The sequence below is a fragment of the Typopeltis vanoorti genome, chromosome 16 (assembly GCF_054136105.1).
Source record: "Typopeltis vanoorti isolate ZY-2024b chromosome 16, IOZ_Tvanoo_1.0, whole genome shotgun sequence".
Classification (NCBI taxonomy): domain Eukaryota; kingdom Metazoa; phylum Arthropoda; class Arachnida; order Uropygi; family Thelyphonidae; genus Typopeltis; species Typopeltis vanoorti.
Window position 1 is genome coordinate 90,151,294 of NC_143564.1, and position 23,682 is coordinate 90,174,975.

The 23,682-nt window shown below is 37.0% G+C and overlaps 1 protein-coding gene across 1 annotated transcript in view; it reads right to left on the reverse strand.

Annotated features, from left to right (window-relative positions):
• LOC150098179 (sodium channel protein para-like) overlaps window positions 1–23,682 on the reverse strand; it is a 1,334,265-nt gene that overhangs the window by 1,172,844 nt on the left and 137,739 nt on the right. The window contains 2 exon segments of the mRNA XM_090406598.1: window positions 1,819–2,016; window positions 19,464–19,555. Of these exon segments, the coding sequence (XP_090262724.1) occupies window positions 1,819–2,016; window positions 19,464–19,555 (290 nt within the window).

Below are 23,682 nucleotides of genomic sequence, written 5' to 3' on the forward strand. Positions count from 1 at the left end.
GAGAAAATCAGAGGTGTATCAATTTTAGGCTAGATGTTAATAAGGCTGTGGGTTATCTAAGCACTTGACTTGGCTATTTAACGAAAGTCTGGCAATAAGAAAGGTTCCTATGGAGAAGAAATAATACAAAATAGTATCACTCCACAAGCATGATTCTAAGATAGAAGTTTCTGATTATAGACAGGTCTATATATCTGCAGTTGTGGTCAAGGTACTGGAGAAATTGGTTAGGAATAGAATACATGACTGTGATGGATACAGGATTCTCTATGGTAGTCATGGGCTGGTGAAGGGTAGATCTTGTGTTAGCAATCTGATTACATTTTATGAAAAGGTGACAAATGCGTTGGAGGGGGATTCGTATAGAATGATATTCTTGGACTTTGCAAAGGAATTTGATAGATTACAACATAAGTTGTGTGTAAGCTGAAGATGGGATTAAATAAATTCATTACATGGATTGAAAGTTTGGTTCAATACTTACTAGTATTGTTTCAGAAAGTTGTGTATAATGCAGAACCCTTAGGTGACAGTGGTGTGCCTCGGGGTTCTGTTCTTGAGTCCTTGATGTTTAACTTATTTCTTAATGATATTTCATGTGGCTTGACTGAGGATCTTGAAATGAATGTAAATTTAGGTTGAATTATCAAGAGTATGACTGATGTTAATTGTTTATACAAGGAGACTTTTGGCTCAGACAAATGAGATGGATTGAAGTTTTAATATTAATAAATGCAAGCTGTCACACTATAGCATGCAAAGATATAAGTCTGTACTATACTGTACTGTGCTTCAGGAAGTGGATCAGATTTGATATCTCGGGGGTAATGATTGCAATGGACTAAGGCACACTGCAAGTTGCAAAGACTGCACATTGTTTTGCTGTGATAATGTGAGTGTCTGTGGAAATATTAGTGGTGATGGTCGGCAATAGATGGCGTTGGTGTAGTTGCGGTCAGTTGATGGATTGAATAGTGGAGAGTTGTAGAGTCACGTGCCTTCTTGGACTCCCTGGAGGTGTAAAAATAATAATAATAAGTACATTAACACATAGGGATAAAGAGGTGATGCCTTTGTATAATGGATTAGTTAAACAGCATATGGACTATTATGCTCAAATATGATCACCTAATTTTCATGGTGATGTGGAAATACTAGAGAGGATCTGGAGACAAATGATGGGATTCTAGAATGTTGGCTAAGCAGAATGGTTGAGAGAATGTAGACTACAAACTTTGATGGATAGGAGGAAAAGAGGTGCTATGATAGAGACCTTAAAGTTAGTGAAGAGATTTTTACTAGATAACAGACGGATTATAAGAAAAGTTGAGGCAGAATAGAAAGAATGAGAGGTCATCTCTGGAAGTTGTGTAAAGATGCAGTGAAAAAGGGTTTGAGAAGTATATTTTTTACATGGTGAGTGACTGGTGAATGGAACACATTGGCATAATGTGTTGTTTTTGTTGTGAATGATTTCAAGGAGATTCAATATGATAGCCATGTTACTAGTTAAGTGAGTTTCCCATGATGAGTCAATTTACCCCCACAGAAGGTAGGATACTGTAATAATAATAATAATAAACCATAAGAACTGTTATATCTTGCGTGTGTATTTCTTCACCCATGAAATCTAATGAATTTAGATTTAAATTTTTAATATCTATTGAATATAGAAACTCCATTGGCAGACTGGACAAGTAGAGGTACTCAATAAGTATCTTCTGTGATATAGATAAATTCATCTAGAAAAAAAGCAATATAAATCTTTTTTTTTTTTTTTTTTAGAATTAGAATTTTCTTTCATTTAGAGATACTTACAATCATTACTCATGAATTCAAATAATTCATCATTGGTAATATTCTCTGGAGCATCCCTGATGCACTTTTGTGTTAATACACCCATATATATTTGTAATCCCAATAAGGCAAAGATAGATAAAGAGAAACATGTCAGAATAATCACATCTTTTAGATTTTTTACTGATTCTATCACTGCTCCTACAATGGTTTTCAAGCCTGAAAATAAAAAAAGAAGTGAATTAATTATATGAAGGCATCTGCTTTAGTTCTTCAATTGTAGTACAGTTCTCTCAAACATAGTTATTACAAAAAAATTAAAAGTAATGGTGATCTTTGTACTTATATGTAGGAATATTTTTAAAATGGAAAAAGAGGATATTTAACTTTCAAGGTCTGCTAAAGCTAAATATAAATGCATTTTTAAATTAAAAATGTCAAAAAATTATATTGTTTAATCTGTCATCCAAGTAAAAGCAAACAAAGTTTATGAAGAAGCACATCATCTGCCTCATTATCCCATACTGCAAAAATATTATGGGAAGGCTACTACACAGAACTGGTTTTGACCTGTATTGAGATCTCATCAGTGGGAGCAAAGCCCAAGACGATACCAAAGTTAAATCAACTAAAAAGTCATATATTTATTTTCTACTTTTTTTTTTTTTAATGTGAAGCCCATGCATGAGAGGTTGGTTAATCAACCTATAGTACATTAGTACCATGTATGGGTAATGGGGTGGGAAAGGAGAAACTTGTTTACATTTGATTTAAAAACCTGCATATTCCTCAAGAAATACATCAGGGGGAAAGACTGTTTCCACAATACAGCAGTAGAATGAATGAAGGAGGAGGAAAAGAAACTTGTTCTGTGGGTTTCAAAGTGTACTGTGAAGGGATGTTGGGCAGCAGCTGTATGTGTTCCAATGGACTTAGTACTGAGTGGGGAAATTATTGATGCTATTTCAGATGAACATTTGCCATGGAAATATTTATAGAAAACACATACTGCAGAAACCAAATGTCTGTGTGAAAGTGGGAGGAGTAAGTTGGTAAGAGATGGGTTATTAGTCAATCTAATTGTTCTCCTCTATACTGAGTCAAGCATTTTGAGGGTGCTCTTAAGGCATGTGAGAGTAGTATTCTCCACACTCCAAGTGTGAGAGCAGAATTAAATAGCTGGGTGGATTTGTGATTTGTACAAGGTTAGAAGCTGTTCAGAGGTGAAGTAACACCTTGAGCAAAAGAGAAAGCCTAGTTTTTTTTAGAAGATGAGGATGCAATGGTTGCAATGTATATATGCCAGGAGAGGCTTGATGTCAGGATGATTCCAACAAGATAAATCTCATCTTGTCTGGAAATTTGAGTGCTATCACAAATAATACTGGGAGAAAATGGTTCTTTTTTTGTGAGAAATAAGACAGAACTGGGTTTTACTAGCACCTGAAATTAATGAGGTTATCTGCATCCCATTGGAGGATGTCTTGGAGATCAGAATTGAGGGCAGTGGTGGTTGATGTTCTGTAGGCTGAGATAAGTTGTGTAGAGTATGGTTTATCAAATGAAAGGGAGGATTGCTATGTGTGTTGTGTATAGGGTTGGAGGTTGACTGAAGTAGGTCATTGATATATGGATGGAAGAAGGTTGGTGAAAACAGACTCTTGTGGAACCCTGGCATTAGCTGAATGGTGAGAGGATTAGGAACCATCCACCATCACACATAGTGCACATCCAGACAGAAAACTGGCACTCCAATTGCAGAAGTCCTGACACAGACCAAATGATGGGAGTTTGCTTAGTAAGCTTTGTACTAGACCCAGTTAAAAGCTTGGAAGATATCAAGTACAACCACATGAGATTCACCAAACTTCTTCATAGCATTTGTCCAGAGATAGATGATATATGTGAGTAGATCTCCTGTTGATCGGCAGCAATGGAATCCATACTGGTGGTCATTTATTAGCTGGGAGCCTTTGAGATAGTGGAGGAGTTGAGAATTGATGGTTCTCTCCATTACTTTAGATAGGACTGAGGTGAGTGAGATAGGGCAGTAGTTTGACGGCATTGATTTGTCACTCTTTTTGGGAATGGGTCAGATATAGGCCAATTTCCAGGCTGTGGGATAGATACCAGTGGAGTAAGAGAATATATATATAGGTAACATAGGATATCCTTTAAGACAATTGGAGGAATGCAATCCGGGCCAGGAGACTTATTTCTAATTGGGACAATATTTTTCTGATCTCCTTCTGACAAAAGGATATAGGGAGCATTGTATATTGGGCATCTGGAATGATTGGGTGAAATTTACTATTGTCAGGTATGCATGCATTGGAAGCAAAGTGTGAAACCAGGAGATTGGCTTTATCTGTGGATGATGATGCAGTAGAGCCATTTGTGTATGAAGGGATGGGAATAGTTTTGGGCAAAAGTTACAACCAATTGCTTTGGAAAGAGACCAAAAGGCTTGGCTACTGTTTGGATAGGTTGCAAGTTTCCTGCTTTTTGCTCTTTCAAACTCTGTTTTGGAAGTATTCATGGTTTTCTTGCAGCTATTTCGAGCTTGAGTATAAGCACTAAGGGAAGACAGAGTTCTTGATGTAAGCTAGTTGTGGTATGCTTGATTTTTTTATTTGTACAACCTTGGCAGAACTTTTGGAGAACCAGGATTTTGTTAGGAGGACCACAGTTCAGAGTAGGGTGGGGAATGTATGTTTCCATGCCAGTAAGGATTACTTTGGTGATATCAGATGCATATGTTTGGGTTGGAAGACCAGAGGCTGTCCCACTTGCCACTGTTATAATACAAAACAATTCTTGAATGTGAGTGGCTATGTAAGTGTTGTTGTTGCATGGGGAGCAGATGAGCACCAGATTGTGGTTGGAATTACCTAGGGGGCCCATTACATTCACTGTATGTTTGGAAAGGTCATTGGTGAGGAAGAGATCAAGGGTGAATTGGGAAGTGGTTGGAGTTATCTGTTATTCTGGTTGGCATGTAAACAATTTGTGTAAGGTTGCTGGTGATGGCAAATGTTTCGGCATCTCTGCTAGATCTGTACAAGAGGAGGAAAGCCAGTTGGTGTTGTGTACATTAAAATCTCCTAGGAGGATGAGTCTGCTGTTAGGGAAGTGAGACAAGAGAACATCAATTATTAAGAAGAGGAAATTAAAGAGCTCAGAATGGCTGGTGGCATTAGGAGAGCAATAGAGACAGCAAATGATTTTGAATGAGTGGGGAAGGGAGATTTTCAACCAAAAAAAAAGTCAAAGTTCGGCAATTCTAGTTTGAGTGCTCTCTTGCAAGGTATGTCAGAGTGGATATATATACACATACCACCGTTGAGTCAAAAGGAATTAAAGAGTGTGTAGTTTGGAAGGTTCAGATGAGCAGTGCTGGAGGAGGTGAAATTTGAGTTTCTTTCAAAAAGAGTAGGTGTGGGATTTGGTAGACTGGAGATGGTAGTAGACACTATTAAGGTTGGAGTTGAGGCCACAGAAGTTAGTGAAGTCAATATGCAATGTAGAAAGTATTTTACCTTGGGGTAAAAGGTAAAATACTTTCTACATTTATATCTCCTTCTGAGATTTTTATTTAATAAGGTTAAAACACCTTATGGTAACTTGTTCTGGTAAAATACTTATAAGCTCTGTATTACTAAAATCTTGATATTTCTAGCCTGGCTCCGACTGATGAGACCTCAATAAAGGTCGAAACCAGTCTGAGTTGTGGCCCCTTGCCTTTAATACAAAAGCATCATACATCTCCTCCAGGAGATGTGCTTTGCATTAAGGGTAAATATTAAGATTAGTGATCAGAGCTTATTCTACTTTTACCATGAGTTGCCTTGGTCTTGCACTATGTGCAGGGTCAGCTAGACTTGCACACATACACACACACACACACACACATATATATATATATATATATATATATATATATATAACTAGATAAATGTTAATCTAAACTAAATATAAATAACTAGAATATTTGCATTTAATTGTTAGGTGACTGATACATTAACAGAAATCAGTCTCAATATCAACTGACTGAAACTATCCAACCTCTCTGCATAGCCAGCATTCCAAAGTCATGATATTGATTTTTCTCAAGCAGGAGTAGGTAGGGAAAAATACTTTTTATTATCAACAAAAGTATCCAGATCATAACACATTATTAGATAATTCAATGCAGCAATCAGAAAAAATGAAGAAATGTCTAGAAAAATCAGACAGGATGAGAAAAATATGCTGAAAATATTATTATCATGATGATTATTACACCCTCCATGAAGTCAGCAGACTCATTGTGGGAGGTTCATTCAACTAACAATATTTATCATACTGAATCTTAAAATCCTTAACACTCCTCCATTAACAACATATTCAGGTAATGCATTCCATTCACTCAAACCTCTCCATGTAAAATATCTATTTCTTATACCCCTCTTCAACAAACTCTTATACAACTTCCAGGCATGGTCACTGGTTCTTCACCTCTTGCCTTCTACTCTTTTTATAATCTTCTCTGGATTAATCTGATAAAATCCTGTTACTAACTTAAACATCTCTATCATATCACCTATTTTTTTCCTATCCAACAAACTCTGCAATCCATATTTCTTCAACCTCTCTCCATAGCCAGCATTTCAAAGTCATGATATTGTCTTAGTCACTCATCTCTGGACACTCTCCAATGTTTCCACATCACACTCAAAACCAGGTGACCAAATCTGAGCATAATAGTCCAAGTGTAGTCTGACCAGTGCTTTATATAGTGGCACAACCACCTACTTATCCCTACATAGTAAAGTATTTCTTATCATAACAACACTATGATGTGCAGTCTTAGCAACACTTACAATATGCCCTCTAATCTTCAGTCTCCTGTCAATGATCACTTCCAAATTTTGAATCTCATCCACATCCTGCAGTATACCCATTAATACTGCATGCAGCCTTATATTTCTACAAAATGCAATACTTTGCACTTATTAATATTAAAACTAAAACCTCACTCCTTTGTCAAAGTCAAAAGTTTATTCAAATCCTCCTGCAAGGAATTAACACCAGCAGCATTATTTAAAATTCTCCCCAACTATCCATCATCAGCAAACAACTGAAGATCCACAGTCAGTCCACATGATGCATCATTTACAAGCAAGTTAAATATCAGTAACCCAAGAACATAACCCTGGGCCATGTCAATGGTTACCTTCCTCTTTCGAGACACTGCTTCATCATACATAACTTGTTGGTATCATTCAGAGAGTCAATCCATATAACCAATTTACTATTTATTCCCACCCACTGCAGCTTGCACAGTGGGTGGAAATAAATATCATATGGTAATCAAACTTATCATATGGTAATCTAAAACACTTTTGCAAAGTACAAGAATATTACTGTACATGATTCTTCCTTATTTAACACACTTTTTACCTTGTCATAAATTGGAACTAAATTGCTAAAACAAGATGTTCCCTTTATAACTCCATGTTGACCATCATAAAGAATACTATGTCCATCATCCAAATCATGCATTCTTTTGCTAATAACTATGCTTGTGGAGTGGTACTATTTTGCTGTCTTTTCACTCCTTGATAACATTACCCACTTCAAGACTTTTGTGAAATAACTAGGTCAAGGTATATTTAACTTTTGTGCACATTCCTTAAGAATACATGGTGATATTGATTCCCTCAGTTTTTATTAACTTTTAACCCAATCAACACCTGATGCATCTCTGATTCTTACACTTCCAATTCTCTTAATAATTGCCTCCGCTCAATATATTGCATGGCATCATTATTATTATTATTATTATTATTATTAAACAAGACCTCATGGAGTCAAAGACTCATCTAGGAGGTCCTTTTATCATACACACATCTCATCATACCGGGTCTTAAACACATTCAAACTCCTTGCAGACACCACACTCTCAGGCAAGGCATTCCAATCATTCACAACTCTGCATGAAAAAAACCTGCCTCTCACTCCCCTACTCACACCCTCTTTATACAGTTTCCAGGTATGACCTCTGGTTCTCCCCTGATCTCCCACTATTCTCTGTAGAACTTCTCCACCATTGATCCAATAATAACCCCTTACCAACTTGTAGGTCTCTATCATATCTCCCCTCTTCCTTCTCTCCACTAGACTCTGCAAATTACATCTTTTCAATCTTTCCTCATACTCGACATTCCAGAGGTCAGAAACTACCTTAGTCAGTCGTCTTTGGACCCTTTCCAACATCTCTTCATCCTTCTGAAAACCAGGTGACCAAATCTGGGCAAAATAGTCCATGTGTGGCCTAATCAAAGCCTTATACAATGGAACAAGAATCTCCCTACTTCTACACGTCAGTGTCCTCCTCATCATTCCCAGAAGTCTTTGTGTTGTCTTCACAATTTTGGCGATGTGTCCTCTAAATTTTAGATCCTTATCCACTATCACTCCCAGATCTCTTATTTCCTCTACTTCCAACAATATATTCTCACCAAGCATAAATTCTGCATCCCATCTTTGTTTTCCAAATTTTAAAACCTTACATTTTGCAACATTGAACTCACATCCCCATTTGCTTGCCCAATCACTCAATTTATTCAAGTCTTCTTGCAAGGCCACAACATCTTCACTACTCTTTATGGTTCGCACCAACTTTGCATCATCTGCAAACAACTGAATATCTCCATCCAAATCTTTGCCAATATCATTAATATACAAGTTAAATAGTAATGGCCCTAAAACAGATCCCTGAGGCACTCCACTAGTGACTTTCCTTTTCCTGGATATTGCACCCCCATACACAACTTGTTGATACCTATCAGATAGCCAGTCTCCAATCCAATGCACTAATCTAATATCCAACCCCATCTGCTCTAGTTTGACTGTCAACTTATCATGAGGTACTCTATCAAAAGCTTTTGCAAAATCCAAGTATATTACTGTGTATCCTTCTCCTCTGTCCAAGGAAGCAGTCACTTGATTGTAATAAGTAAGTAGATTACTAAAACACGACCTCCCTTTAGCAAATCCATGCTGTCCATCAAAGATTATACCATTGTTGTCAACCCAACTCTGGATCCTAGTTCTCACAAGCTTCTCCAACAACTTAACCACAACACCTGACACACAGATAGGCCTATAGTTTGATGCTTGAGTTCGATCACCTCCTTTATGAAGTGGCACAATCTTGCCCTCCTTCCACTCTTTAGGGACTCGACCAAGTGCAAGACTCGTATTAAAAAAATATGTCAAGGCAGGTGTCAACTCTCTGGCACATTCCTTCAGAATACGCGGTGATATATTATCAAGTCCCACAGCCTTATTTACATCTAGTTTACTCAACTCCCCAAACACCTTTTGCTCACTTACAGTCAGTCTCTCCTCTCCATCATCAACTGCTCTCATTCTCTCCATGAAGTCACATTCACAAGATTGAAAGATCTTTATGAACTGCTCATTAAGTATCTCCACCACACATACTACATCAGCTGTCTTTATACCATTTCCTCCAATCAATGTCATCCTTCCATAATCATTCTTTCTTTTGCTGGCTACATATCGAAAGAACTCCCTAGGATTCTTTTTAGCTTCATTAGCTAACTGCTGTTCATACCTCTCTTTAGCTACTCTCACCAACCAAGTCACTCTCCTTGCCTGGTCTTTGTAGAACTCATGAAATTGGTTACTTCCACTTCTCTTATGCTGCCTCCACAATGCCCTTTTTCTCTGTATAGCATGCTTAATCTCTTTATTCATCCATCTCACACCTAACTTATTTAACCTTCTCACCCGTGGTATACATTTAGACATTGCATCCACTAAATATTTTTTGAAAATCCCCCAAGCTGCATTGATCTCTTTTCCAGCTAACTCCTCATTCCATGCTACACCTGCAAGCTGTCTCCTGAGCTCTTCATAATCACCCCCCTTGTAGTTCCACATATACCCTTTTTTTTCACAGGGGTCCTTGCACTGCTGGCAACCACCCAAGTAATCACATCATGGTCACTTTCACCAATTGGTGGATGATTTGATACCTCATTGATAATTACATCCTCCGATGAGATGACCAAATCCAAGACCCTTAATCCTTGTGTGCCCTCTGTTACATACTGTCTGAGGTAGTTATCCCTCAAAAACTCAAGAAACTCATTTTCTTTACTTCCAGTTGCTATCTCTTCATTCCTGTCTATATTGCCATAATTAAAATCACCCATAATGATCACCCTTTTCTTATTTGCTTGGCTTATTTGACTATACATTTCACTACCACCACCATCCACATTACCAGGTCTATAACAACATCCCACCAAGTATTTGATTCTATTCACCTCTATCTCACACCATACTGCCTCAAAACCACTGGCCCCATTTCCCTCTTGCATCTCTACCTTGTATGGACATAACTCTTTCTCTATCATCAATAGCACTCCCCCTCCCTTTTTACCCATTCTATCCTCACGAAACACATCACACCTTTCCATCTCTATTCCTGTCAGGATGTCATCCTCATCTAACCATGTCTCACTTATTCCGACAATCTCTGGGTGCACAGACGCAATTAGTGCAACCATTTCATTCGCCTTGTTTCTTATACTTCTAGCATTGGTATACAAACACAACAACTCATTTCTGGATCTACAGCTAGTTCCACTGATACCACTCACTCGATGTGATCTCTCCATGCTGGACTGGGGCCATTTCCCTTTCTGATTCTTCATTTTAGAACCCTTTGCGATTCCATCTGTTTCCTTTTGATCCCTGATCAGCCCATTACTTTCCTGCCTACACATTCTCTCACCTCCTCTTGGAGCATCCACCTTTCTCACGCTGTGTATCCCTGTCCACCCTGAGCCTCCTCGTTTCCCTGCTCCACTTGCACACCCATTCTCTCATTTTCTATACTCATACCACTCACTTCCACATTCATTTCCACTCCTTCAATCTCTCCTGCTCTTCCACATCACTCCCCTCTCGATCTGATTCATTCTCTCTATTCACTTCTCTACCTTCCAGCAGCAGTCTCTCCAAGCGACTCACACCATAACCACTCAAATGCAGTCCATCGCTCCCATACAGCTCACTTCGTCCCTCAAACTCATTCCACACATTAACAAACTGTACTCCCATCTCCTCACACATTTCAGCCAGAATATCATTCATAATCCTTGCGCTCTGCCTCATTTCACCACAATCATACCTAGGCAACACACTGACTACCCTTTCTGTCATACTATTCTCCTTTATCTTTCCAAGCAGTCTCCTGACATTCATTTTGACATGCTCTTTGTTCTCTCTCAAATCATTCGTACCAATTAATACAATTAACTCTTTTGCTCGGTCCCGCCTCATATTCAATGCCTCAATCACTCTACTCATTTTACTGCCTGGAAAACATACCTTGTGCATTTTATCCTCTAGCACACTTATAATAATGGAGTCACCATACAACGCCACTCGCTCATCTTTTGTTATCTCTTTCATGCCATCATGATTTATTTTAATAGTTTTGACCTGAATTCTCTTAATTTCATTCCGCATCCATTTCATTTCTTGCTTCATCCAATCCAATTCACCTTCTGAACCTCGCGACACATTCACTCTATCATTAAATCTTTCTAACTTTCTAACTCTCGACCCCCTCTTCTCACTTTCCCTCTCATTCATCCTTCTTTGTTTCCGTACTTTCGGTCCAACATACGTCCAACTTTCACTATCATTCTTCTCACTTTCACTCTCACATATCTTTCTTTGTTTCCGTACTTTCGGACTAACATGCGTCCAACTTTCGCTATCATTCTTCTCACTTTTACTGTCATTCATCTTTCTTTGGTTCAGTACTTTCGTTACAACATGCGTCCAACTTTCGCCATCAGTCATTCTTTTTTCGCTATCATTCATTCTTTCGATTTTTTTTACTTGCGATTTCTGCACCACGCCATTTCTACTTTCATTCGTTCTCTCAATTTCGTTTCTTTCTGCCTCACTTTCGTCTCTTTTAACATCCGTTACGGTTGTCAAATCGCTCTTTTTCTTTTTTCCTGATTTTTTAACATTTTTTCGCCTGTCTTCCTCGCCATCCTTCTCTTTCAAACGTGCACTCGCGACACAATCGGTACTAGCACTTTCTGTCATCAACTTCATATTCACATTCATCAATTCCTCGTTCAGGTCACATTTCGCACACACCCTTCTTCCATCTGCACTAAACACCCACAAATCATTTATGTAGTCGAAGGAATACATATAACAGACCTCACACTTAACGAACCGACTGAAATCCAAATTAAAATCATGGAATGACAATGCCGCCGCCATTTTTTTTTTTTTTTCTCTGCAGGTTACTAGGTCTAATATTAACGTTTTCGTATTTAGTTTAAGCAAGAAAAAAACCCCACACTAATAATATCGGTAGCGTACAACGTTTACAGCCGCTCTTACTTAAACAATTACGCATATATACTTAATTATTCCTAGTAAAACTTATCTGAATCAGGAGCTCTTCAAAACACGTTCGTAGTGCTTGACCCACTAGTGCCCCCCTATATCATTTACGATAAAGTGTTCATACAATAATTCCACTATATCTTTTGCAAAAGTCACTCTGCTAACATGACTATCACCAATGTCATCCTACCATAATTAGTCTTCCTCTTGCTTACCATATAGTGAATGAATTAACTTTGAATTAACTTGACCAATCTCCTCTCCTACTGTATCATTACCATATTCGGCACTTTCCTAGCCTGTACATTATACTTTTCATGGATCTGGTCTCCATGATCTGTCGTGTATCTCCTCCACAACATTGTTTTCCAACAAAGCAAATTGAATTCCTTGTTCATTCATTTCACTCCTACGCTATTTACTTACTTACTTACTTAATCCTTGCTATGCAGTTATATATTGCTTGTGTCAGATAGTGCCTTTTTAATTTCCATGCACATTGAACATCTTTTCTGTACAGCTCATCTACGAGATGTACTAATGTCAGCTGACTACAGAGCTTTCAATAATCACCTATCTTATGATTCTCCATATATCCCTTTTTGGTAACTTTTTTTTCTTGTTTCACCACTTCCAAAACAAGTACCTCATGATCCATCTTAACCAATTGGTGGCAGTCTCGATAGTTCATTAACAACTACATCTTGTGAAGGCATCACCAAATCCAAAACACTAAAGCTTGTAGCTGTTTCAATTGCATGATGCTTAAGATATTTATCTCTCAGAAATTCAACAAACTTGCTCTCCTTGTTCTCGTACACTATCTTCTCCTTTCATTCTATATTCTTGTAATTAATTTAAGATGGAGGTAATGCAGGGAAAATGCTGTTAAAAAAGAAGATAAGTATTAGTAGTATATGAGATAGTAAAATACACAAGTTAGTAAGATGTCAAAGACTATTACTAGTAGTAGTACTAGTAATAATAACAATAATAAGATTATTCAAGTAGAAGGTAAGAAAAAGGATGTTATTATTATTCAGGCCTCCATGGAGTCAAAAGACTCATCATGGGAGGTCCTTCCTAAGAAACACAAAGTCTATCAAGACTCATCGAGGGGAGATCCCCCCTAAGAAACACAAAATCTATCATACCACTCCTTAAACTCATTGACCATTCTCGCTCTCACCACTCCATCAGGCAATGCATTTCATGGTTCAACCAACCTCCATGCAAAGAAACCACTCCTCACCATCTTGCTCACAGTTTCCTTTCGTAACTTCCAGGGATGGCCTCTTGTCATCACTCCTTCCCGCTGTTTAACCAAGCGAAAGAAGCATTGCATTGCACCATATAATATGGTACAATGATTTGCTTGTTAAATTTATGTTTGACAATAGAGTCACTACTTGAAGCTTTCCAAGAGTAAAAATTAAGGATGTTATGAATGCCACTGAGAAACAGTAAAAGAAAATTTTCTCATTTCCTCTCATTTTAAAACCACCTAATACCCTATGCAATATTTCTCTTATACCCAGTACTTTTTTGTTAAAAAAAAAAAAAAAAGGTGCCATACTGATTCTTTGTTAGCAGGAAAAGTTGAAGATTGAAAGTATATGAAAAGAAAAAACTAAAAAAATATTTTTACTGATATTTTTACTTCGCATTGTGATAACTTTTTCTTTCTTAAAGATAGTAGCTGTTGCTATTTACTTTTGCCAGCATAGGCAACTTCATTGTTTGCACATTCCTTAGAAATTTTCATGCTTATATTCTTCCCATTTCTTTACGTAATGCACATCCAAACAGGGTCATAACTCACTAAGCAAAGGTCGTAACTAAGGTAATGTCTAGAAGCAAGTTTAGAGGGCTGCTAAATACAGCAAAATTGTATCTCAACCTTGTTTAATAATAACCATTTAATAATGTATCTCAACCATTAAAAAACAATTTTAAAAAACTATATATTTCTTAAATGTTGGGACAACATATACCCAAACAACAGTTCTGCATCCAAGTCTCTTATTTTGATAATTTAGCTAGTTATACTTCACACAGAGGTCTTTTTTTTTTTAATCAACAATCCAGCAACTTTGCCTGTCATTAATGTCAGTCATTCCTAGCTGTTGGACACAGATACCATAATGAACAAAAACAGTCTTTGACACAGCCAATGTAGTTAACTACACTAATTTTCTCATTTATTTTTAATCTCTTAAACTGTGGAAGAGAAAAAGAAATATTTTCATATTTTACTTTACAGTTCGAAACTTTTTTTACTATAACCTAGTAAAATGATTTACTTAACACATTTGCAAGGGGAAGAAACAAATTGACTCATGTACATCCTTCAAGCTTTTTTTTATCCTTCAAGCTTTTTTTATCCTTCAAGCAGGACAGCAGAATTTCTGCATATCTGGTATATATTAGTAGTTTAGTATTAGAATGAAAATGACCCTATATAATGAAACACATCTTTCCTACCAGCAAAACAAAGTAAATTTTATTGTGGCACAAAAACAGCACAATATATACTATATTTAGTGAAAAATAGAGTAATTGGAGAATTCATAATAATTAGAAACAACTCAAATGAACACCATACTGCATAGTGACAAGCCAAACGAAATAAAAGTTTTATTGTAGAACTAAAATACAGACCTACATGAGACACAGCCTGCCATGAACATGTTAATATATACACATGAAAGTAATTTAAAATGCTAAAAAGAGTTAGATCAAATATATGTACAACAGGTGTAGTAAAAATGCAAATTTCATTATTCATGACTTATTTTTCATGGTATTAACAACACCACAAACACTTTTATCAACAAAGATGTTTTATTAACGCTTAATATTGTGGGATAAAAATGGGAATAGAGTGACTGATGCAGAGGACATAGTGGAATTGTTCAATGAACACTTTATTGGAGTATTTCATCCTAGAGGAGTCAGTTTTAATGCTAGAGGGATAGGACTGGTTCGAGGTCTGGAGGTACAGGAGGAGAGTGTGTTTCAGATACTGAGTACTCTGGATGTCAGTAAAGCTGTGGGATTGGATGGTATTTCACCATGAGTTTTGAGAGAATGTGCTAGGGAATTGACAGTGCCTTTAACCTGGCTTTTCAATGAAAGTCTGGCTTTGGCAAAGGTGCCCAGGGAATAGAAGGAAGGTAAGATAGTGCCATTGCATAAGGGTGGCAACAGACTGGAAGTGTCTAATTATAGACCAGTCTGTGTGTCATCAGTAGTTGTTAAGATCTTGGAGAAAGTAGTGAGGGACCGTATACAGCATTGGGCTGATGAGGGTAATGTTATCAGTGAGAATCAACATGGATTTGTGAAAGGACGCTCTTGTTTTAGCAATATGCTAGCCTTTTATAATAAAGTTACAAGAACATTAGATGAGGGAAAGGCATATACTGCAATTTTCTTAGACTTGGCGAAGGCATTTGACAGGGTGCCACATGATAAGCTGATATTTAAGTTGCAGCACGTGGGTCTGGATGTCAGATTGGTCAACTGGATTCAGGATTGGCTGTCCGATTGGTATCAGAGAGTTGTGTATGGTGGGGCAGTTTCAAGGAAATAGAGGGTTACAAGTGGGGTCCCACAGGGCTCAGTACTAGGACCTATAGTGTTTAACCTTTATATCAATGACATAGCCAGTGGATTGCAGGGGGGATATTCAGTTGTTTGCAGATGATGCGAAGCTGGGAAGAATTATTAGTAATAGTGCAGATGTGGCAGCCCTGCAAGAGGATTTAAATAAGCTAGATAGATGGGCAAATGAATGGGGGTTTCAGTTTAATGCAGCAAAATGTAAGGTCTTGAGGTTTGGGAAACATCGATGGGATGCTGCATACTCTATGGGAGGAGTTATACTGGAGGAAGTACAGGAGACAAGAGATCTGGGGCTGATGATTGATAGAAACCTGAAGTTTAGGGGATATATTGCAAAGGTGGTGAAGGTAACACAGAGGATTGCTGCTATTATGAGAAGGACACTGACCTGCAGAGATAAGAGGGTTATCATTGCATTGTATAAGTCTCTGATCAGACCACACTTGGACTATTGTTCTCAGATTTGGTCCCCAGGATTTGAAGGGGATAAATTAACTGTGGAAAGGATACAAAGACGGATGACAAAGATGGTTTCAGGACTGTACAAGGATAGTTATGAGGATCGGCTGAGAGAATGTGGACTGCAGAGTTTGGTGGATAGAAGAAGGAGAGGTGATATGATTGAGACTTTTAAACTGTTGAGAGGTGGTTACAGGGTTGACACTGGGGAGTTCTTTCACTTGGTTGAACAGCAGGAAGGAGTGATGACAAGAGGCCAACCCTGGAAGTTACAAAAGGAAACTGTGAGCAAGAGGGTAAGGAGTGGTTTCTTTGTATGTAGGGTGGTTGAGCCGTGGAATGCATTGCCTGATGGAGTGGTGGGAGCGAGAACGGTCAGTGAGTTTAAAGAGTGGTATGATAGACTTTGTGTTTCTCAGGGGGGGACCTCCCCTTGATGAGTCTTGACAGACTTTATGTCTTAGGAAGGTCGTCCCTCGATGAGTCTTTTGATTCCTTGGAGGCCTGAATAATAATAATAATAATAATATTTTGCTGATTTTCAACTCAGCATCATCAGAGCACAACACACTTGTAAATGCAACAGTGAGTGAGTGAAACAATATAATTGCAAAAGACAAAAGATCTAAAGTCTTATTTTTTGGCACCCTCTAACGGGGGAAAAAAAAAAAAAAAACCAGCAGTTATCCAGGAGTTTTTCTTAGGACCGTCTCCCAAATTTTTGGCAAATTAATGCAACCATATTTGTTAAGGTTCGGAGAATTCTTCAAAGCCATTGCTGACTCAAAAAATAATCTTTCAGATCTATAATGACTCCTAAATAGCACATTTGTTTTCCTCCATTTAATCCTGTGTGAAGGAGTGTCCAAAGCGTTGTCTGCCGGTCCCGACTTGCCATAGTAATAGTAGCGAATGTATCTTTCATGTTCTTCCAGGCAGATGTTCACTGATCTTCCTGTTTGCCCATAATAGGCCAAGTCACAGTCACACGGAACTTCATACACTCATGGGTTTGCTAAAGGGTGAAGTTTATCCTTAGGTGAGTGGATCAGAGTTGCCAGCTTGACATGAGGTTTGAAAGTGGTGCAAAGGCCATGTTTCAACAATACTTTGGCTATCTTTTATGACATACCTCTGATATAGGGAATAGAAATGGTCATGTTGTATTCTTGTGTATTAGGGGAGGGCAGAGTAATGGGCCTATGTAGTATTTTATCTATTTTGTAGGGATTGTAGCTGTTGGCTAAGAACATATGGCGCAGGTATTGGAGTTCGGTGGTCAGAGCTGTATCGTTAGAACAAATGGCTCTGGCTCTGTGTGTGTAAGTGTTTTTAAAATGCCGTACTGTTGGACTGGATGATGATGTGATTGTTTATGTAGGTATCTTCCTGTGTGTAGGCTTTCTGTAAATAGAAAAAGATAGTGATCCATCTGAAAGGCAGGTGACTAATGTGTCAAGAAATGGTAAACAGTTATTTGATTCTTTTTCTACCGTGAAGTGAATTTTGGGGTGTTGGCTGTTTAGGTAGGTGACAAAAGCACCCAAAATGTCTTGTCCATGGGGCCAGATGGCAAACACATCATCTACATAGCGTAACCACACTTGTGGCTTGTATGTAGCTGTGGTAAGTACTTTGTTTTCAAAGTGTTCCATGTAAAAATTTTCATTAAGTAACTAAGTTTATTTGAACACTAGGTAAACATGCAAAAAAATTATTGAATATTACAAATTACAAAATGTACTGCATCCATATGTTACTTGTCACTGTTTAATAGAGGTGCCAGTATGCTGTACCATACCCCAAAAAAGCACTACTTATACTTGTCCAAAAGACTGTCACCAACGTTTTTGTCTCAATGATATCACCTCTTCTCTTCTTATCTATAGGACATATGACCTTAATCTGTTCTTGTACCAAACATTTGAGAGTAGTGAAATGGCCATTTGCCTCAGCACTCTACTTCCATCTCTTCTCTGCCTAAAGTGCAAGATTTTTACACTTAATGAACATCCCTTCAGCTGCCCAAAGGACTTGAACCTATTCAGATTCTCTTGTTACAGCACTGCAAGAGAGATTCCTGTAACTGCTCTTTGAGATCTAGCATCATTAGCAAAAAACTGAATATCTCCTCTCAAACTTAATTATATCATTGATATATAAATTAAACAGCAGTCCCAGAACAGAACTTGTGGTATCAAGCATGTCACCTTTCATTGCACTCCATCCCTTTAAACAGTCTTTCAACAGACTATCCAACCTCATCATACTCAATTTCAATTGCAGTGGGACATGCAGTATTATTCAACCAAATGTTTTTGCAAAATGTAGAAAAAAATGCATGTCCTGTTTGAGCTTAAAAATAAAGCTCTGATTCCAAATCAATGTAGTTACATCATCAACTTCATTGGAGAAAGCAGCAGAGGAAGAAGTATAATAAAAAAATTTAATCTTTACATTTGTAAACACATATTTACATCTCTCAACAGATCTCTATATACAGTTTATTCTGTGATTAAACACTGCCAAATGTTTGCAACCCAATTTCCAGTTTATTCTCTGTTTGACTAAAGTTAAAAATACTCATTATACTGTCTAAATATGAAACAGGGACAAATTTTATAAACAGTTGAATTTATAACAGATAAGCCTGACATTGGAATGATTCAGTGTGCCTCATAACAATAAAACAGCCAGGAAATGGCTGCTCAGTTAAGCAATGGCTTAACATATCATCACATCATACTCTACTGAGAGTTTTATATGTAATATTATTTATACTAGGAATCTGTTTTCTGGTATTTTTCCACAAGAAATAAAAAATAAAATAATAATAATAAATCTCACACAGAATATTTTTATATTTTCTTGATTAGTTTCGTGAAAATTCTTTTGTTTCAATTTATCAGAATAATTACATGGAGATAAACTAAAAAAAAAAAAAAACTAGAAAAGAAGTAATAACAGTTAACAACTCAAGTGAAAATATCTGAACATGTATAACAATGGAAAGCATACATTGACTATTATGTTGGCTACTTTTATTGAAATAAAAATCCGTTATTACTCATTTGTAGGTGCATACAATTTTTTCTTTAATTATTAGATCAGTGGGAACTTACCTGGAACTATAGCTACAGTTTTTAAGGCTCTAAGCACACGAAACGTTCTCAAGGCGCTCAGGTTTCCTAAATTCACCCCCATGGTGATGTAGCTGAAAAATGAAATTAGATAAATTGCCATAAATCAGACTGTATCAAAAACACAGTTAGCACAACTAAACTAAAGTAGTAGTATCAAGGTATTGTGATGATACATGTAGAATTAGAATTTTTTAAAAATTATGTGTATACAATATAATTTTGTTTTAAATATGGAAAACTGGCTAAAATATTCCATAAATTCAGATAATTTTCATTGCTTGATAACTTTCTCTTTCTTCAATAACAGACAAACAAACAGCACCAGATTAAAAATCGTACTTTCGTTTAAAAGGAATCTTTATGTAGGATTCCTCACTCCACTATAATAATTTTAATCTGATCAGAATTATGATCAGAAAATCGAAACAGTTTCCTGTTTAAAGTCCTGTTTATTGTAGGCTCAAGCGGAATCACTTATATACACATAAAAGAATAAATTTATATATATATATTAATATATATATTTATTTATTAATTTATTCTTACACATATACATTTATTTATTAATTTATTCTTTTATGTGTGTATAAATGATTCTGCTTGGGCCTACAATAAACAGGACTTTAAACAGGGAACTGTTTCGATTTTCTGATCACACCGTGGAAACTTTAACAGAATTAATCACAAAAGAATCCTTTCCCTTGTATCAAATGAAAACATAGTCTGAAATTATTATTATTCTTATGATTCAGGCCTCCATGGAGTCAAATGACTCATCGCAGGAGGTCCTTCCTAGGAAACACAAAGTCTATGAAGACTCCTCGTGGGAGGTCTCGCCTAGGAAACACAAAGTCTATCATACCACCCGTTAAACTCGTTGACCGTTCTTGCTCTCACCACTCTATCAGGCAATGCATTCCACGGTTCAACCATCCTCCATGCAAAGAAACCACTCCACACCCTTCTGCTCCTCACTCTCACCCTCTTGCTTTCAACAATAAATAAAAAAATAAATGTTCAAGAAAATTGACTAACAGGGAAAATATGGCACTGCGAGCGAGAAGAGATAATGAATTTTGCATACCAAATTAGCTGTAAGATGGTAATAAAGTGGAGTGAGACTGGCTACTACACTCATTCAACTTGTGCAATGGATCTCGATTTGTCTGAACATGCCTTGCTTGTTTCTATAGAAATGGGGAAAATGCTGAAGCAGCAACAATTTGCAAGTATAGATATCTAAAGGCTTTACAAAAAGGCTGAATGACACCAAATGGAGTGTGATACATGGTTCATCGATTGGAAGAGACTGGCAGTTTGACAGTCCAACCATGAAGAGGGGAATATATCTGAAATTCCATAAATGACTGAAAATGTTGGAACTGCAGTTGTTGAGCAGTTAAATGAGAATGCTGTAAGTTCATGCATTGCATGTGCAGTAGCCAAACAATTAGATTTGTCATATACAATAGTATGGAGGACTTTGCATAAAGCATTCAAATGCTACCTGTATAAACTCAACCACAGCCAAGAGTTGAATTTGGGAAATGCCAGCGTTTGAGAAATGTTTGCATTGATACTTCTGGCATACATGCAGGTGGACGAGGATTAGCCTTGGAACATTCTATAGCATGATCAAGTGCATTTTCATGTTGTGAAACAGTAAACACTCAAAATGGTCACAGTATGGTTAGGATTAATGGCCAAGTTTGTTATTGAGCTATTTTTCTTCGAAGAATTTCATTGAGCTGGACCTGTGACCTGCATGATCACAGATGCACATTACAGGTTGAGCAATTTCATCATCTCACAACTGTAGCAAAGAAGGTGCCTGAATACAACAGTGTTGCTGCAAGATAGAGCATCTCCTAACACAGGACATGAAGTTCAAGAATTATTGCATCAACATTTCACAGAGGATGAGTAATCAGTCAGTCATTTTTTATAAAATGAGCACCACATTCACCAGACAATCTGTGACTTTTGGTTTTGGGGTTGCCTCAAAAGCATGATGTACTGGAGCAAAGTTCTTTACATGGCAGATTTGAAAAACAAAACTGCACATCATGTGCAAAATCTCTCAACAGATCAGTTGCATTCTGCTGTAGATAATGATGTATGACAGTATCAGCAATTAGTCCTACAGATTGCCCAATACACTGAATGTTTCCTCCACTGACCATTCAGATCTCCTTGATAGCTCTTTGCAGTATATCAGCTCTATGTGATATGTTTTTTGTATCACATTACTTTATGAAGTGAGCAAAATAAACATCATTGAATAACTTTGTTTGTCATTCACTCTGAATCTCTTCACAATCACATACCATCCAGTTCTAGTAATGTAATTTTCTCCTGCTAATTTTTTGTCAAAATCTTTTCCCCATGATCCGGTTAGGGTACCCACTAAGTTTGAGGGTATATCATCTACTGGCTCTCTTTACAAATTGCTTTGAATAATGGTAATTTTGTTTGAAACACCATGTGGAAAACATGGCTTCTGTGTCAATGGCAGTCATGCCTTCTAGTCACATCAAAAGATGTTGGATGCAGTGTTTATGCCTCCCTCCCTCTCTCTCTCTCATCTAGTTCATGGTATTGAAACATCAGATAAGACAATGCACACTTCCTAGCATCATTCTTATTGTAGCCTTCCACTAGAAAGTTATCAAAAAATTTTGAACAAGCTGGATACCAAAAAGGCTTTTGGTTCCATCTATCTTCCTCCCATTCTATGAAAATCCTCATTCACATTAATCTGGTAATAACCCATAACCAATTTATGTCTCAATAATATCACCCTCCTCTACTATCTGCTAGACTGCAAATTGCATTTTCTCTCTCTCTCTCCCTCTCTTCATACTCATCATTCCAGACACAAGAAATCACTTTAGTCAATGGTCCTGAACGTCTCCATTATCTGTTCATCCTTTTGAAAAATAAATCTGTGCACATTAATTCATATGCAGCCTAATCAAATCTTTATACAACAGAACCATAATATCCTTACGTCCACATCAGTTTCCTCCACATCACTGCCATAATCTGATGTACAGTCGTCACAATTTTAGTAATGTCTCCTGAAATTATAGATCCTTATCTACCATCACTTACCACAGAACCCTCAACTCCTCAACCTTCTCTTAGATCTTCCTGCCAACTGCATATTCTACATTCCATCTATTCTTTGAATTTTAAAATCTTACACTTCACAACATTCATTGGTAACTCCACTCACCCATTAACCCAGTCTATTCAAGCCCTCTTGCAGAGCCACATCTACTCCACTACTCACTGTTCTTTCCAATTCTTCAGGAGCTGCAAATAAATGAATATTATCATTGATGGCATACTGCAATTAGAATACAAGTTAAACAGCATAAGCCCCAAAACAGATCTTTTCATTTTGATCATTTCAATTTGATCACACTATTAGTGACTTTTCTCTTTGGAGATATCATTCCTCCATACACAATTTGCTGATTATTCCTACAAGACAGCAAGTCTCCATCCAGATCACTAAGCTACTATCCAACCCCATCTATTCAAATTTAATTAAAGCATGCCACGTGAAAATCTATCAGAGGAATTTGTAAAATCTAAATACAGGGAAACCTCCACTTATGAACACCCAAGAAATGAACAAGTCATATATATAAACAATGTGCAGACTATGATCTCCAATTCATTTCACGAACATAAAACAGGGAATTCATTTAAAGAACAAACATTTTATTTCACAGATTTTCTATGAACAGTAGAAAATGTTTGGCCCAGTAATTCCTTCTTCTTTCTGTGCCAATAGACTACTCTTCAGTTACTTGAACACATTCCACATGTTAATGTTGTGAGCATTTATATATACATTTCTGTTATTTTTAACACCCTTGAAATATGGAAAATAAAGATGATCATAGTGATTGCAAAAGTGCTAAAAGTGTGGAGGAAAAAAAATCAAATGATGTCAGTAGAAGCTAAATTGAACGTAGGTGTTCTGAAAATGGGTAACTGTTTGTTTTGGCTGCTTGTGTTTATGATGTTAATTGTTCTAACAGCTTTATCAATTTTAAAAAACAAAAAAAAATTGTGACTATATTTGCATTGCTCAAGCTTAGTTCAATCTGTAATTATCTCTAAAACATGAAATGTCAACATTGAAGAAATAGAACACTGTTTAACAATTTGAATTCAGGATCAG